At 39.3% G+C, this 16,657-nt stretch overlaps 1 protein-coding gene across 20 annotated transcripts in view; it reads right to left on the reverse strand.

The window, feature by feature from the left end:
• The window catches only part of KALRN (kalirin RhoGEF kinase), a 492,139-nt gene that overhangs the window by 258,238 nt on the left and 217,244 nt on the right, over nucleotides 1-16,657 (reverse strand). For 19 of the 20 annotated variants that reach the window (XM_083404304.1, XM_083404303.1, XM_083404302.1 and 16 more), the window contains one exon: nucleotides 15,406-15,520. In XM_083404304.1, coding sequence (XP_083260430.1) covers nucleotides 15,406-15,520 — 115 coding nt within the window. Of the gene's footprint in view, nucleotides 1-9,140; nucleotides 9,156-15,405; nucleotides 15,521-16,657 lie in introns of those variants that run through there. The other variant, XM_083404290.1, reaches the window with a different exon arrangement.

The following is a 16,657-nucleotide window of genomic DNA, read 5'->3' on the forward strand; positions in this document are numbered from 1 at the left end:
TCCTCTATGTGACATCCTTTTATATATTTGAACATGGCTATCATATCACCCCTTAACCTCCTCTTCTCCAGGCTAAACATGCCCAGCTCCCTTAGCCGATCCTCATAAGGCATTGTTTCCAGGCCTTTGACCATTTTGGTTGCCCTCCTCTGTACACGTTCTAGTTTGTCAGTGTCCTTCTTGAACTGTGGTGCCCAGCCTTGAACTTCAAGGCTTCTGCTACCCTGATAGCATGAAGGAGCAGGAGGATCTATCACAACATCTCTGTCCCATCAAACTCTTGTGTGGAATTATAATGGTTACAGTACCTCTTCTCACTAGTCCTCTGTATAGTAAACACATCTGGCTGCTATTCGGTGTCCAATCTCCTGTATATTGAGTGACATGTCTGAGGCAAAAATATGTTGAGTCTTCTTACACTGCAGCAAGTGGAAAGTACTATAATAAACTATTTTCATCTCCTTTCTTCCCTTTTAGTATTTCTAATTTGCTATAATATTTCCCTTTGTTTATCTACTGGAATATTGCAAACCCCATATCTTAAAAGAGCCAGAAGTTGCTATGAATGTGTGTGTGTGTGTGTGTGTGTGTGTGTGAGAGAGAGAGAGAGAGAGAGAGAGAGAGAATGAATAAGAAATAAGAAAAATGTGGCTCCAATGTTTCATTTATTTGCAATTACTTGTTCTTTTCTTATCAGTGCCTAAATACATTCTGTTTCTCTACCAGTGAAAAAGCAATTACGCTCCCTCCCCCTCCCCCGGCAAAGAAACTAAAACTAGTTTTTCTTTTATTGGAACTAGACTTGAAAGCACCACCACTGGTGTTTTTCAGTATCACCGTAGTCAGCCATTGGAATTTGTAGTTATCATGGCCAACAGTTACTGCAAGCTGAAGGGGGCATGTGACAGGACTGTGAATGAAACAAGAATGCAGATGTGGAACTGCACAATGTCTGGATTCATTTGACCAGAAACGCTGGCCAAATACCAATGGATGAGAAAGCAAAGACAAAAGAGAAAGTAAAATTCAAGTTTGGCAACAAAAAGCTAAGTTAACAGAAGTGCCCATGCTGTTTTCAAGGAAATAACCAAGCACTGCATTTGTCAAAGAAATGCTGCAGTATCTGGTTAGTTAAGGTACAGTCCACCTACTGTTTAACTGTACATACATGTGTGATCCTGAAAGAGAAACTGTCATTTCTATGGGTTATTCCTTCTTTCTTTTTATGACAGCTTCAGAGAGACTGAGAGAGGAGTGAGAAATATAGTGTCCTTTTAGGGTTTTTCCTACTTATCCTCCTTCTGCAGGCAAGAAGTGGCCTTGAATGTAAATATTTTGTTGTAATTTGGCATAAACATTTGCTTTAGATCAAGCTGAATGACTTTGAAATTAGTGGTTGTACTTCTACAGCCACAAATTTCTAATACATGCAGAACACCAGCAATTGATATTTATTTTAAGAATATGATGATGACAACAACGAGAGAGAGAGAGAGAGAGAGAGAGAGAGAGAGAGACTGCAGAAAAATAAAATAAAAAGTGTATCCCATGTTACAGGTTGAAAGAATTGGTCCGAGGTGCGAAAAAAATTCAAGACAACTGATGTACATAATATCTTATCCCTGTGGCAATTACATATTACAGCTCAGAAACAACTTGCTTTCTTTTATTGTTCTTGGCTGCATGTCACTGCAAAATTTGGGGCATGGTAGTATTGTTACTTACCTGTCGGGTCACAATACAGTGGTACCTCGTTTTAAGAACAATCCTGTTTACAAACAATTTGAATTTACGAACTCCGCAAAACCGAAAGTAGTGTCCCGGTTTGAGAACTTTACCTCGGTCTAAGAACGGAATCCGAAAGGTGGAAGGGCAGTGGCGATGGGAGGCTTCATTAGGGAAAGCACACCTCAGTTTAAGAACAATTTGGGTTTAAGAACGGACTTCCGGAATGGATTAAGTTCGTAAACTGAGGTACCACTGTAAGTTGCTGGTAGGCTCAGCTCAACTTGGTGGGTCACAAGTCTGGCAGGCCTGCTCTTGATTGCCCAGTTATTCATATGCTTAGCTAATCCATTAAAGTAAAGTCTGGAGGGGAACCATTTCTCAAGCAACTATCATAACTTTGTGGATGTGAGCCAGAAATAAAGAAGCTTTATTATCTTAACATAACAATATAAAACAGGCTGTTTTCAAGTTCCAATAAGCATACATGATCACAACAGCTGTTTTTTAAAAAGCCAAATCTAATGAGAGAATGTTATTATTCAGATTCTTTTTAAAACCTGGCTGATGTCTGGCAATTTGGTATCACTCTCACTTGTCCTATTCTGTTGATGTTATCTCAGATTTACTGCAGTCAGCAGTGTCTGGCAAGTTCTCTTTCTTGTAGCCATGTGGATAAATATGGTATTAATCAGGGCTCCTTTCTTCTTCTTCTTTTTTAAAAAAAATAAAATCCAGGATTAAAAGTGATATACATGTGGTATCTCCACAGCAAGCTTTGTCTGCATGGCAATTCTCCTTCTAGTGAAACTTATCATGTGGTTCCTTCTGACTGATTACCACCACCAGATGCTTATGGAGGTATCAATGGCTGCTGTGGACACTTCCTATGCACTCCAAAGGACCCATGTGGCAAGCTACAGCATATGTTCAGAGTGATCATGTGTATGCTGCTTGTCATGGAGGAAAGGTACTGTGAACCTCAATTTTTATATATTTTCTAGGAATGTTGATATGACATTGACATACTTCTCTAGCGACTGCCACCCTATTATCTCTTTCCCATCTAGTATCTCTTTCCTCCAAGTCATTCGGTAGCAATAAAAAGGAGCTTGATTGAATGAAAATCAATACAGAATTGCTACTTGCTGGTAAATTAACTGCTGGAACTCTCACGCCCTTCAGAGAAAGACACTGATGGACATGGGGCTAACTGAGAGCATTTCTAAGGAAGCAATTGAGCTCCAATTCTGGCTGTTATAAATACATTTGCGTTCGGCACAGAAAAGTTGGTGATTATTCTGGTTATAATCTCTAAGTCTGTCACAATGGAATGTCATCATAGGGTAGGATCTAGTGCAGGGGTGGCCAACTCTCAAGAGATTGCAGTCTACTTTCAAAATTAAAAACTGGCAGTGATCTACCCCCTTTTTTTGGGTTCAGCTGAAAGTTGTTGAACTTTTTTTAGGGATTTACAAAAAGCTTTGGGGGGGGGAGTTCTGGTTTTTTTGGGGGGGGTTAAAGGCAAGGGACAAAGGGGTAAAGTTACTCTCAAAAATCGCTATGGATCAAAACAGCAGAGAAAGCTCCGTCTTCCCTTCCAGAGATCATACAACAATGGAGGGTGGGGCAAGGGGGCGTGGCAGGAGTCAGTTTTAGCAGAGCTAAGGAAAGGGAGCCAGAGATCGACCGCAATCTACCAAAACCTCACGGGGATTTACCAGTAGATCGCAATCGACCTGCTGGACATCCCTGATTTAATGGAAGCATGAAAGCCCATGCTTCAAGGATAATAAATAGACACTGTCACAGTGAAGGAGAGGTTAGAGGGATGTAGTACATTGAACTTGGATGTTCATCTGAATGCATTTGCTGCAACCTTTATCACACAATTCACTGTTTTTCAGCATCAGAATTTCAATATTTCTTCTTATCATGATCATTCTCCTCCGACTCCATGAAATCGCGGGCAATAGGAACTGACTAGGAAATAGGAATTTTTGTGATAGCACATTTTGTTATTCTTTTTCACTGAATGTGGACAAGTGGGGTAACACAAGTTGCAACATCATCACATAATAAAGACATTATGACAGTGTTTGCCATCTGTAAAATATTGACAAACATGGATTAACATTTTGGGTTGACTATCTATCAAATCCCAAAAACAGATGTCAATTTTTAGCCACAACAAAAAGAAAAAAATTAATGGGTGATTATTTTAGACTCAATTATACATCTGCCTTTTTGAAATTCAAATTAGTGTTATTTAAAAATGCTTTAGCATTTTAGTACAAATTAAGATACAATTCAACCCTGTCCCAATGTGTTTTTAGTCTGAGGAACATGAACGGGGCAGGATTAAAATGGAGGTCCAGGTCTGATGTAGGAGAAAAAAGGATGTTGATAGGTGAGGCCAAGTCAACAGCAGCAAAGCACAGACTAACTGATGGTGATCCAGGAAAGTTGCATGCTTTGCGGACAATCATAAAAAATAGAGGGAACAGGCTTGTTGGATCAAAATATGTAGAATATAGGAGTGCACAGAAAGCTAAATGCACTTCACCAACTCTCTTGTTTTGCTATTCCAAGCAGGCTGCAACAAGAGAGAATGTTCCTACATCTTTGAGTGCTAAAATATTACCTGACTCCTGCCTGCACTACAAAATCTTGGTATCGCAAGCCTCAGTGGAATACTGCCTTGTCCCAGTAGGGTCAATCTGCATTTCTTATGTGCCTTCAAATTGTAAAGTCAGAAGGGACACTGAGGGCCCTCTAGTTCAACCCCTTGCATAGCAGGAATCCTGTCAACAGGCATCCCTGGGTGAGCTCAAACCACCAACCTTCTGGTTAACAACCAGACGCAATGGCCTATTGTGTCAACTTGTCTCATCGCATATATTTAAACACCAGGCAAAAATGTTTCTCTTCAACCAGGTATTCAGCAATTAGCATTCTATGGCTATTTATATGTGTTTGTGTGAGTGGGGTTAGTGATCTGTGTTAGTTTTTCTTCCATTATGTGTTTTGCATTCTAATTTTGTATTTTTCTGTTGTGAATCCCCCTGGGATCTTTAGATGAAGGGCAGTATACAAATTAAATAAATAAATAAATAATAAACAAACTATGGCTTACCAGGAATGGACAAGCATGTCCATGCACTCTATTCAAAATCTCACCTTCGCCCTCTTTCCTTTACCGTGCCAATAAAAAAACACCACACCACTGTCTTAGCATTGTATATGAACTAGAGGTTGCTGTTTGCTTCTCTCAAAACAAACCATGAGAACAAGCCAAGAACAAACCATGGTTTCTGGCCAGTAAGTCTTATTTTGTTTAACTCCAGCTTACCATTATATACAAAACAGGCCAATGAAGTTAACTCAACAAGCTTTATTTTTTCTTGCTTTGTGGGCAGACATGGCTTGTCCAAATGGACTGTGAAAAGTAGAGTTTCAGTAAGTGGGAAACATTTAATTCGCACAAACAGGCCTAGGGGACATGTTTGACATTTTGTTTGGGTATAATTTCAAAGTATAACTAATGAGGAAGCTAAAGCAACTGCCAGGATTTGTTGATGAAGCTCAGAATGTCTGCAGGGAGCAAACTTAACTATGCTTTAGTGAATGCCTTTCAACAGGACACTTTTTAGGCATTTAGCACCCTGGGCAAATAAGTAATACAGCATGTTGTCGCTACTTAGATCCATTTGCATCTACATCCAGGCGACTCTTCCCCACTAGCCTGTCCACCTTTCCTTCCCACTAATTCCAACTTATGTCAGAATGTGAATTCTTCGTGCAACTTAGTGCATAGAAAAATACTTCAAATATGGCAATCTCTAATTTGATCACTGAACACAAGGTTCAGTTTCTGTGCATCTGCTAGTATTAGAAACAGTAGTACAGTAGCCATAGAACAAGTCGTTCTTCTATCTCTAGACAGCTGTTTCTATAGTGGGATGTCAACAAAATTATAAATTACATCGCAAAGCTCAGCACAGTGTGGTCAGCTCATAAAACCTTATAAATGTGATTTCAAAAATCAAACCACATTCCCATTTCCAATGCTAGAGTTTTCAGACTCTGTTCTACATATGTACTGATTTTATACAAGGAATCTTTACAGTTCTACGCATATGCTTGTTGAATAGTGCCACATTCTGTTTCATTCTGCTCACAACTGAGCAAATGCATCCATTCTTTTCCCCTAAATGCAGAACTTTGTGAGTATTTGTAAATTGGGCCAAAGGGCTGAACTGACTTGGAGGATTTTGCTGCTTTTTCCAGAATCAAAGCTTGCCATTTTTAAATTAGATTTCTAGTTCATTTGCTTGTAAAGCTATCCATTGCAATATAATATAATGCAAATTTATCTTGCTGAGTGTCTGTAACCAACCAAAGAAAAACAGTGACAATTCAAAAACATTAGACATTCTTCACTTTAAAGGGCTTCTATTCCCCCCCCCCCCAATATTTTTAATTTATTTTGGATTAGTTTATAGAATCACAGAACTGTAGAGCTGGAAGAGATTCTGAGGACCATCTAGCCCAACCCCCTGTAATGCAGGAATCTCAGCTAAAACATTCATGATAGGTGGTCAGCCAACCTCTTATTAAAAAACTCCAATGAAGGCGAGTCCACCACCTGCCAAGGGAATTTGACCTCAGACTCCTAAAGTTGCAAAATATAAATTTGTTTAAGATGAATTAAAATACGTATACTGATCATCATCCCATGAATACCACCAGGATATGGTTTGTTCAAACTAACTTTGGTTATAACAAGCAATAGTTCAGACATATAACAGAACTGTGATTTGTCCTTAAAGCAAAAGCAGAAGATTGCAAACTCCTTTGCATGCAATGGAACAGTAAGGGAACACAATGGAACGCATACGCCTGAGGCCTGCAGTGACTTATTCCTTAGCCAATAAACCATTGGAAAGGGTCAGACTGACATTATTTTCTGCCAGATATTCTTATCAGGGTCTTCACAAATGCATTTTTTGGCAGAAAAGCCCAATAAAAATACTTTAAAAGATAAATAATCATTTGACATTTTTCAGATAACTAGGCCCAAATTTTGACCATGTGCTGATTCATGTAACTATTACAACCCACCAAGTGCTATTCTCTTCCCACAAAGACTTTTAAATAGAGTTTGTGTCAGGGCAACATTTAATGGATTGTGCTCTTCATTTCAGAGAAGAATTCTGAAAATAAGGAAGAAGAAAACCAGTCTCTGAATTCTCTAACAAAAGAAGAGAGAAACAAACTGCTACTTGATTAAAAGGAGTCAATTTCTGGAAATCAGGGAAAGGCATTCCAAGAAGCCAATACCCCATTCATTTGAGACCAAAACAGAAATTATTCCTGTTTAATGCTTAATTCACCCCCCCCCCAATATTTAGGAAATATTGATTTAAAGATAACACATGGCTTCTGAAATAACTAATAGATATTTCCTCAATTATTAGATTAAAATTATACTGTAGTAACATAAAGACACCCTGAAGGTTTAATAGAAAATGACCAAAAGATAAGCTAGATCCCATCCTTTTTACTCCCTAGTATTCTTGATTCCAAACTTTCAAATAATCTTAGTACTATTGAAAACATTTATTTATAAGATGCAAATTATTTGCAATTACACTTCATTGAAATCTCAGTGCTACTTTTAAGTAAACAGGTTTAGAATCCTAGTGTCAATTGCAGCTTTTTATGGTCCCAAACAACCACCACTTTCAGGTTCTTCCTAACCTAAATATAATGCCATTTGCCTACAAGACAATTCAGGCATTGAACAAGACTTCACAGTATTGCAGGAAAAGATGGTGGCACAGGCCAAGCTAGACACCCAGGAGCAAAACTAATAACTGGGAAAAAAAAAACTCTCAACTGGTAAGGCTATGGATGAAGTGAAGTTAGAAGTATTGTAAACTGAGCTCTTTTGCAATGTCCTTACTAAATTTTGAGAGAAAGTAGTGGATTATGTAAATATTACTGTGAGGGGGGAAATTACAATTTTCTGAGGAAATTCTTGTGAACTACATTCCTACTACAGTATATGGAATTTGACAACTGGACAATGTAAATGGATTCTTCATGCTCCTACTGTGGCCAAGAGACTAATAATAAGGCACTGGAAAAATAAGTGTTCAGCTCCATCTAATCAATGGATTGAAGGTATGACTACACTTGCAACTTATGCAACTTATGAACAGATTGCTTACAGACATAGACTTGCATGGGCAAGTATAATGATATCTGGAATGCACTTATACTAAATATAGTAGGTTAAATGTATGTGTGTGTGTTTGAATAATAACAATACTATCAATGAAATTTATTGATTTCATGTATCTACTGATTCATTCATTTTATGGGTGTATGATCTGGGGTATTGAACTTTGGGTAACTTAAGATGGTGGGCAGCAAATATGGATTGGAGCTAAGGTTAGCTTTCATTCAGAAGTGCTGTCACCTGTGCATCACTGAAGAATGTCTGGAAATCCAAAGGAGGGCAGTGAGTGCCACTGTCACTAAAGCAGTGGTGCCAGCAGAGAAAGCATGTGGTGGTCACCACCACCCTGCCCTGGTTGGTGGTCGCATTGTCAGCATGCAGAAGACTGGCACCTGATCTGGCAGCAGCATTTTTCACTATTGTCTTCAAATGCCTGCTACATACATGCTAAAATTCAAAGATTCCTGCTCTGCAGAGTACTCAGCAAACCATTTCAGATTGAAACTCCCGTATGAACCATGATATTGAATAAATTTATTTCCCTTCCAATACCTGTTCTAGCCAACACTACAAATAACACCAACAAAATAAAAATGCTTTTAAAGCATTACTAGTTCTTCAAACTATTCTAAGCCACCAGAAAACCTTCTGTAAATGGAAAATGCTTGATACTTTTCATGTGGGGAGAAAAATCAGATGACACCATTAAAGAAAGCACCAAAGATCCATTAACTTTACCAGTTTCAACTCACTTATTAATGGGTCCTTTTGATGCATGTGCCTTGCCAAATCATGACCTGACAAAGGATGCCAGATATCTAGTTACCCAAATTAGTATGAAATCCCTTGTGTTATTTTAAAAACATATGGTTATTTTTATATACATAATACTATTATAGTCTCTCCCTCCCCACCCAGGCTCTAAAAAAGCTTCCTTTATTTTAGGATCATGTAACAGAAAATAAGAGCTCCAACATTTAATCCTTATCAATCAACAAAAAGAATTGCACACTACTTCTAGTATGACCTGCTAATACACAATATACTTTGAGCTCACCAAGAAACTGCTTGAAATTAAGCCAGGGCAGCACTTTATATTAGTAAATTTTGCCAAGTCAATAATCCGTCCCTAACCCAGAAACTTGATTATTTTAATGGGCTCTGATACATTTAAATTGTCTCAGAAAAGAACCTCCAACTTCTCAGTCTGTCTAGAATACCTTCTGTCATTGCTTTCTGAGTCTTGGATGCTCCCCAGAGCTGGTGAAATATTTGAGGATGTTTTCTGAGGACAAGTAAATGTAGACATATATAAAACATTAGGCCTCAGAGGTATCATGTGTTTCCATCACAGAAAAGTTGAGAATCTTGGCTCTCAGACAGGCTGATGTATTCAGCAGAAAGATAAATCGGGGCTGAGACAGAATATTACCTTTGCCATATGGAAACAAGATACATATAATGGAAATTAAGAGATTGCATAGGCCTAGAATGAAAATCTTTTCCCTTCCTTCCTTCCTTCCTTTGCAGATGTCTGCATATGACATACCAGAATGATACCTGGGAAATGAGGCCATGTATCCACTCGGCTACTCAAAAATCTCTTAGCAGCTAAAGAGGAGAGGTGTTGGTAGTCTGACATAGTGGGAAGCTTCATTTTATGGCTGTCAAAGGAAGAGGAAAAGGCAAAGGAGAAGCCTAAGAATTCCCACCAAAGTTATATGGAACTCTAGGCAAAATAGTATGGTGTAACTGAACCTCAATACAGTACATGCACAGCGACTAGAGATAATTTATGTCATATGCAGAGAGATGGAGAGCTGCCAACATTCCTCTGATCATTCCTCTTATAATTTGAAGTATCTTTTTAATCAGATCTAACATCAGCACCTGGCACAGTAGAGCTGTTGATGGGGTTTCAGCATCCAGGTATGCCCCCCTTCCAATATCCTGGGTTCACACTGTGAGTTTACCCAACACTAAAATTGGTGGGTAACTACCGGTATTCTAATTTTCCACAATTCCCCCATCATAGCGTTACTCTGGGGTACTGTGAGAAACACAACTTGCTTATACTGATTAGATATTGTTGTAGACATGCTAGGACCTTACGGTGAAGGACAGCTAATAAATCTAAGAAATCATCATCATCTCTGGGTACGTGACATAGATTTTTGTTGTAAGCCAGTGGAAGTGGCAGAAAAGAACTAATGAGTATTAGGAGTTTCCCTGGATTAAGCAGAGTCTGAGTGATGCTTTACTGATAGACATTTGTAATGAAATACAGGTAGTTAAACAATATCATTCTGAGGGCCTGTTCAACAAAATGTTGGGAGCATATAGGCAGTTTTCTCTTTGATCCTTCTTTAGAAGAATTACATTTCTGATTGCAAAATCTAGTGATATATTGCCTGGTTGGTCTAATAAAACTTGTATCTTCTGCACATATATTTAATCCATAGCTGTGAATAAATAATACTTAAAATATTGCCAACTGTGTTTTAGAATTCCTTGCTCCTCCTCATTTATCACCATATTCTGGCATTGATTTCATACTGTTACACTGTCCACAGAAATGTACTACTTGTGCCATTTCCATTAAGAGAGGTATCTGGGGTCAATTGCTAGACAGCATCAATGAGGATAATAATCTGCCTCACTTTGTTGCTTCAGACAGAAAGAAGAAAGAGGAGATTGTTAAAGTAAGGTCAATATGATAAATTATAGGGCTTTTTGCTGAAAGTGAACTTTGTCTTTTTCCCTGCTAGTGCTGTTTAAACTAAAATATCCCAATCCTAAATAAGTAGTTTTCCTAATATTCCAACTACTGGTTCACAGGTCTAAACAGATGTGACAGTCCTCTCCATTTGACCAAGAATTCCATTTTAGCCAAGCCATTCCCACTTGCCCTATATACCTTATGTCATATATGAAGTCAGGTGCTGGGCAGGCAAAGACACAGCTGGGACCAAAAGCAGTGTGCAGACACTGTACATCATATGATCAATGGCCCCTGAAAAGCCCTGTGCATAGTGCATTGTGTGATTATTTGCAAGCCCTGATGATCAACAGATTGTTAGGTCTTCAAAGTGCAGCACAGAGCTTTCTGCAAACAGTGATGATCAGGTGGACTTCTCCTCATGGACTAAAAATCCATCTGGATGCATAGCTTAGCAATCAGGTGTCTGTCTTGGCCATGCAAGATTATGCTATATGTAGCTATGTTACCACTAATTTACCATACTCATATATTGTTTCATGGGTGAGCTCAAAGTTCAGTGGTAGAGCACATGTTTTACATGCACAAGTCTGAGGTTCAGTTCTCAATGCTTCCTGCAAAAGCAGTGATACATAAACTGGTGTCCTTTAGATGTTGCTGGACTACAACTCCAGTCATACAGACTATTGGCTATGCCAGCAGGGGCTGAAAGGAACTGGAGTCCAACAACATCTAAAAGTCCCAACCTAACAAAACTCAAATTGCAGGGCTCAGAAAGACCTCAGCTTGAGACCTTGAAAAGTCACTATCAATCAGAATAGACAACACTGAGGTCGATGGACAAATGGCCTGATACAGTATAAAGTAAGGTAAAGGTAAAGGGACCCCTGACCATTAGGTCCAGTCGTGACCCACTGGGGTTGCGGCCCTCATTTCGCTTTATTGGCCGAGGGAGCCGGCATACAGCTTCTGGGTCATGTGGCCAGCATGACTAAGCCGCTTCTGACAAACCAGAGCAGCACACAGAAACGCCGTTTACCTTCCTGCCGGAGCGGTACCTATTTATCTACTTGCAGTTTGACGTGCTTTCGAACTGCTAGGTTGGCAGGAGCAGGGACCGAGCAACGGGAGCTCACCCCACCCCATCTCAGGGATTCGAACCGTCAACCTTCTGATCGGCAAGTCCTAGGCTCTGTGGTTTAACCCACAGCGCCACCCGCATCCCTTACAGTATAAATATATATATATACAGTATAAAGTATTTATGTTCATATGTAACAACAGCCAGATCTAGCTATAATTTTATTATAATATAGACATAAGCAAACAGCAGCATCAAGTGTGCATGGCACTATTGGAAGCTGACTAATTAGAATGGATAGATTAGTGGTACTGCCTAGAAAGACTCTACTAGATGGATATTTTCCTTACCAGCTCAAAACACAAGTTCCTAATGTGATAACACCAAATCTTAGCTACCCCACTGAGTTGCACTCTAATTTATATACATCTGCAATACTAGCAATACAGTAACTTCCTTAAGGACAATCAGTTAATCACCTTACACACACACACACACACACACACACACTGAACTGAACAAAGTCCACAGATGAGACTTGTATTGTATGCAAGCAAAGAAAAACCAAATGTTACAAAAAAAAAAAAAAAAAGGTTCATGGAATCATTCATTCCTCTCCAACACATAAATATCATAAACCAAACTCTAGTGTCCAACACAAGAACAAAGAAAATCAGACAAAAGAAACACCAGGAGTGCATATAAACAAGGGGGTGGTGGTCTATATATTCTAATCATTATAGTCTAATAGCTAAGAATGTCAGCAAGGTACTGCAGACACACACTTTAAAAAATGGTCTTGGTATTCTTGTCCACCATTACCCTCTCCCTTCTGCCCCAAGGCAGACTGGAATAAAACTCCTTAAAAAGCCAGAGAATGGTCTGATTATAGGATGGAAGGAGAGGAACATCTGTCAGTGGACATAATGAGGATATCATAATGCGGCTACCATAGAGGAAAATAAGGGTTGGAAGATCAAAGAAATGGCAAATGTAGAACTAGGCAGCTACTGGAGGCATTGGGTCACTGATCTTCTCTTTCTGTGTTTTTTAAAAGGAAATGTACCCGCAACAAGTCATGCAGTCATAAAATGGGGCACAGTCTATTAACTGGCTGTGATCTTAAAGTACAACAGTATAACATCCCATTGGGTTGAACAAGCGACAGGGTTTAAAAGTGCTTTAGTTGAGCTGGAATATATATACCCAAACTATTTAACATCTTATGCTAAGCAAAGAAATGTCACAGCAAGCATCTCCAATTGATGTACCTGAGGAATAAAGTGTATGTGTGAAAATACAACATAGATATAATCTATTTCCACTAGAACCCAAGGGGGGAAATTTTAAAAAGAAAAAGTGTGCTAAATGGTTAGGTGTGGGGCAAGTGCTTGTGACAGCGATCTATGTAGGAAAGTATTAAGTATCAGTTTTCTAAGCCTGCAGTACACACAAAACAGGATAACATCGAAAGGTGCAGCTTCACTGCCACGTTATCCGGCATGAGATGGATGACTAGTTGACATTTATTCATGGACATTTGACCTACTGCCCTCTTATCCTAAGGCACATTCACGAAATATGGTCACAAATAACACTGGATGGTGAAAGCTAGTGTTGGGGTTTATTAAAGAGTGTGAAAATAAAAGTAATCAAGCAATGACAAAAGCCATTCCAAGCAGACTGAAAGCAAAAGTTTCCTCAGGAAATTAAATCTGAAGGTTTATTGCGGTGTGTATAACCTAGCTGCTAGATCTCTCAGCCTCCAAATATCTGCTCTGCTAGTCTGATTTAGGTTTTATTCTTATTCAGCTTTAAGCTCTTCCCACATCACCAGGTAACTATGGAAGTGTGACTCCTTTGCTATGCTAACACACAGCTAGATCAATCTTTGAGTCTAGAGATGCCTCCACATAGCAGTTTATCGTGAATTTGGCAGCCTGTACCTTTTCTTCATTTAATCAAGTTTTCCCCATACCACAGAAAATCTAGTAGGTAGAAAGAACTCATTTTTTTGGAGATGGAGTGGAGAGGGTGTTGGCATAGCTCAGCACAGTGTAGGAGTAAAAAAGACTAGGGAGAAACAAATCAGCTGCAAGCTTCCATCTAGGAGCCCACAACATTTGCGCACTTTACCATCTGATCCACAGATGGTAAGTGAGAACACAGTAAGAACCTTTGCATGTCAGCCAAAGCATTTAGAGAGAGCAGAAAGAACACAGCATATGAGGGACAGAGGTTCTTAGATCCTGGCTGTCAGGATTACATAGCTACTTTAATTGAGACACTTATTACCATCACAGCAAGCAATCTGAAGTGTAATTTTAAATAATTCAAATTTTATTCGCTGCTCAGAAGAAATTCACTATAATTATTGGATAACTAGAATAGGAAAAAGACATACCTCTGGCCTTTGACACCTGCAATATATATTCTATGGCCCACCCTATTCCTGTGATTGTAATTTGTTTTAAACTATTGGTAGTACTATATTTTTAAATTGCTATAACCTTAGAATCAATGGGTGGGAGGTTTTAGAAGTGTTTCAAGGGGAATAATTGCTTAGGGAAATATGGGGAGGCTGTGGGAATATAGGGACAAGAGAAGAGAGAGACTGTGTGTTCTGAAGGGGATAATAGAGATATAGTACAAGATATTTAACGGTATGACAGAGGGGCTGAAAACGGAATAGGAAAATACTGAGGTGAAAAAAACTTTGACCTGAAAAATTAGAACCTGGGGGGGAAGTTTCCAGATGGATTTAGAAGGGAACATCATGGGCTATGACCGAAAGGGACTGAAAAGTCAGTTGAGATTGGTAGTAGTGATTACTGCGGAAAATAGGGTGGTCTTTAACTTGGGGAAATGGGAACTGGTGATGGAGAGAAGGAAAGATGATGTTCTGAGGGGAATAATGATGGTGCTCTGTGTTTACTTGGGTCACTTCTGTGACCATTCTGAAAGCACACAGGCGACCAGACTGATTTTGAGTACACCTGTAGGCCCTGAGGTATGATTATAAAGTCAAAGTACAAAGAGTGACAGAGATGGAAAAAAGTTCTCAGATCATCTTGTATGTTATTGTAGGCAGCAGCACACATCCCACCCCTGGAAAGCAGCCCCAGAGTTCTGTCCCAAGACCCATGGTCAGCAGTCACCTGTGCCCATTGCTAAATGCAAGTTATAATATGGAGGGGTATCCATTTTAAACAAAATGAACATTCATTCTAGCCATTCTAGAGCTTATATCTGTGTTATGGATGTAAGTGCAAAAACCACATTGAACATTTGTGAAAATGCCAAAAAGAAACCTCCCCCTCTGCTTTTTCAATTTTGCACACAAAGAATGAAATAATCTGTAAATGAATTGTGCTGTTTTCATACATGACACACAACCAAACCTAAATCTCTAGCCTTTCAGTCAATTTCTGCTCTGTTCTCATATGGTGTCATGAGTGTGTGTGTGTTTGGCCTTATTTGGCTGCCTAAGATATGATTAGAGTGCACATGAAAGGCAGAGCTGCTGTTTTCCCTGGCAGGGCATACAAAAATGTACCAAAGGCCAATACTTGGAAGTGAGCAGCTTGCCAAGAACATATCCTCCCCACCAATGCGTTTCTTTTGAACTTTTACCTTGGCACGCTAGCCAAGTAAGTCACAAGTTTCCGAAGGTCTTCCTGCCTTATTCTGTCGTGATTGCTGCGTGCTGGAAATGTCAGGATGGGACCTCCCCGTTTATCACGGCCACCTGCAGGAAAATAACGGGTTGTTAGAAAATTAACCAGGAAGCACATTACATTATATGAGCCAAGCTGACAGACTCAAATGACTGAGAAGCAGTTTCATCATCAATGTTTCCACTCACTCCATACTACTTCAGTGGACATGCTGGTGATCATACATAAAATGGGTTACAATGTGGGAGTTGCCTTATGCTTGTTGCCTTATGCTCTACAAATCTATGAATTTGTGCCCACAGTTCAAGGGTATACACAGCTTCACTGGGCTTGCATTAATCACACATCCCAAAGATTCTAGAGAAGCTACAATACTGGCAGAAAAGGCATTAATTGGGGGAATTGTCATGCGTCATTCACTCATATTTTACAGGAAGACCAAATGAGGATGTTATCCAGTTTTTATCTTGACACATTTTAGCCAGCGATTGTTCTGCTTTCCTCAACATAGTTTTTTTTTTTTTTTTTTTTAAAGAAGGGAACAGTTGTGCAAACTCCAGAAATATGCTGTTGTTTTCCCATTTTTTTTAATGGGGGAATGATTTTGATGTGTGCTGTGACATTTTACAAGGTTGAGTCCTGTGCCTCTTCACACAACTTTTAAAATATGTTATTTAGGAAGTTTCCCACCAACAGGGAATATTTGTTTTTCTGTGATTTTTGAAGCAGGCTCATAGTTTTAAAGCTCCTTGCCTTTATGAGGTAAAACACACACACAAAAGCTGTTCCAAAAATTTCCATAATGAGCAGGCATTGATTTTAAGTTGAATTATAGGTTACACTCACACTTGTTGCTTGGCCTTAGCAACAGACCTAACCATGCCAGGTGAGCACAATTGTTCTGAGATAATTTATGCTTAATCCATAGCAATTTGCACCCTTTTAATGGGAACTGAATCAACCTTTCTCTTGCTGATTTCCATGGAAACCTTAACATATAAACTGTAGTTCCATCTATCCTGGATAATAAGAGATGGATCTGTAGAAGCAGGTTTTGGATGTGTTTGAGGGTTGTTACTAATCACAGCTTAGGCCAGTCAATTTGGGGTTATGTGGGCACACTGGCAGAAGCACCAGATTGGCTACACTAGTGCACTAACACAGCCCCAACCTCTCAGTTGCCCTACCCCATCCAGCTAAGCTGTAGT

This window comes from Podarcis tiliguerta (assembly GCF_965153285.1).
Source record: "Podarcis tiliguerta genome assembly, chromosome: 1".
Classification (NCBI taxonomy): domain Eukaryota; kingdom Metazoa; phylum Chordata; class Lepidosauria; order Squamata; family Lacertidae; genus Podarcis; species Podarcis tiliguerta.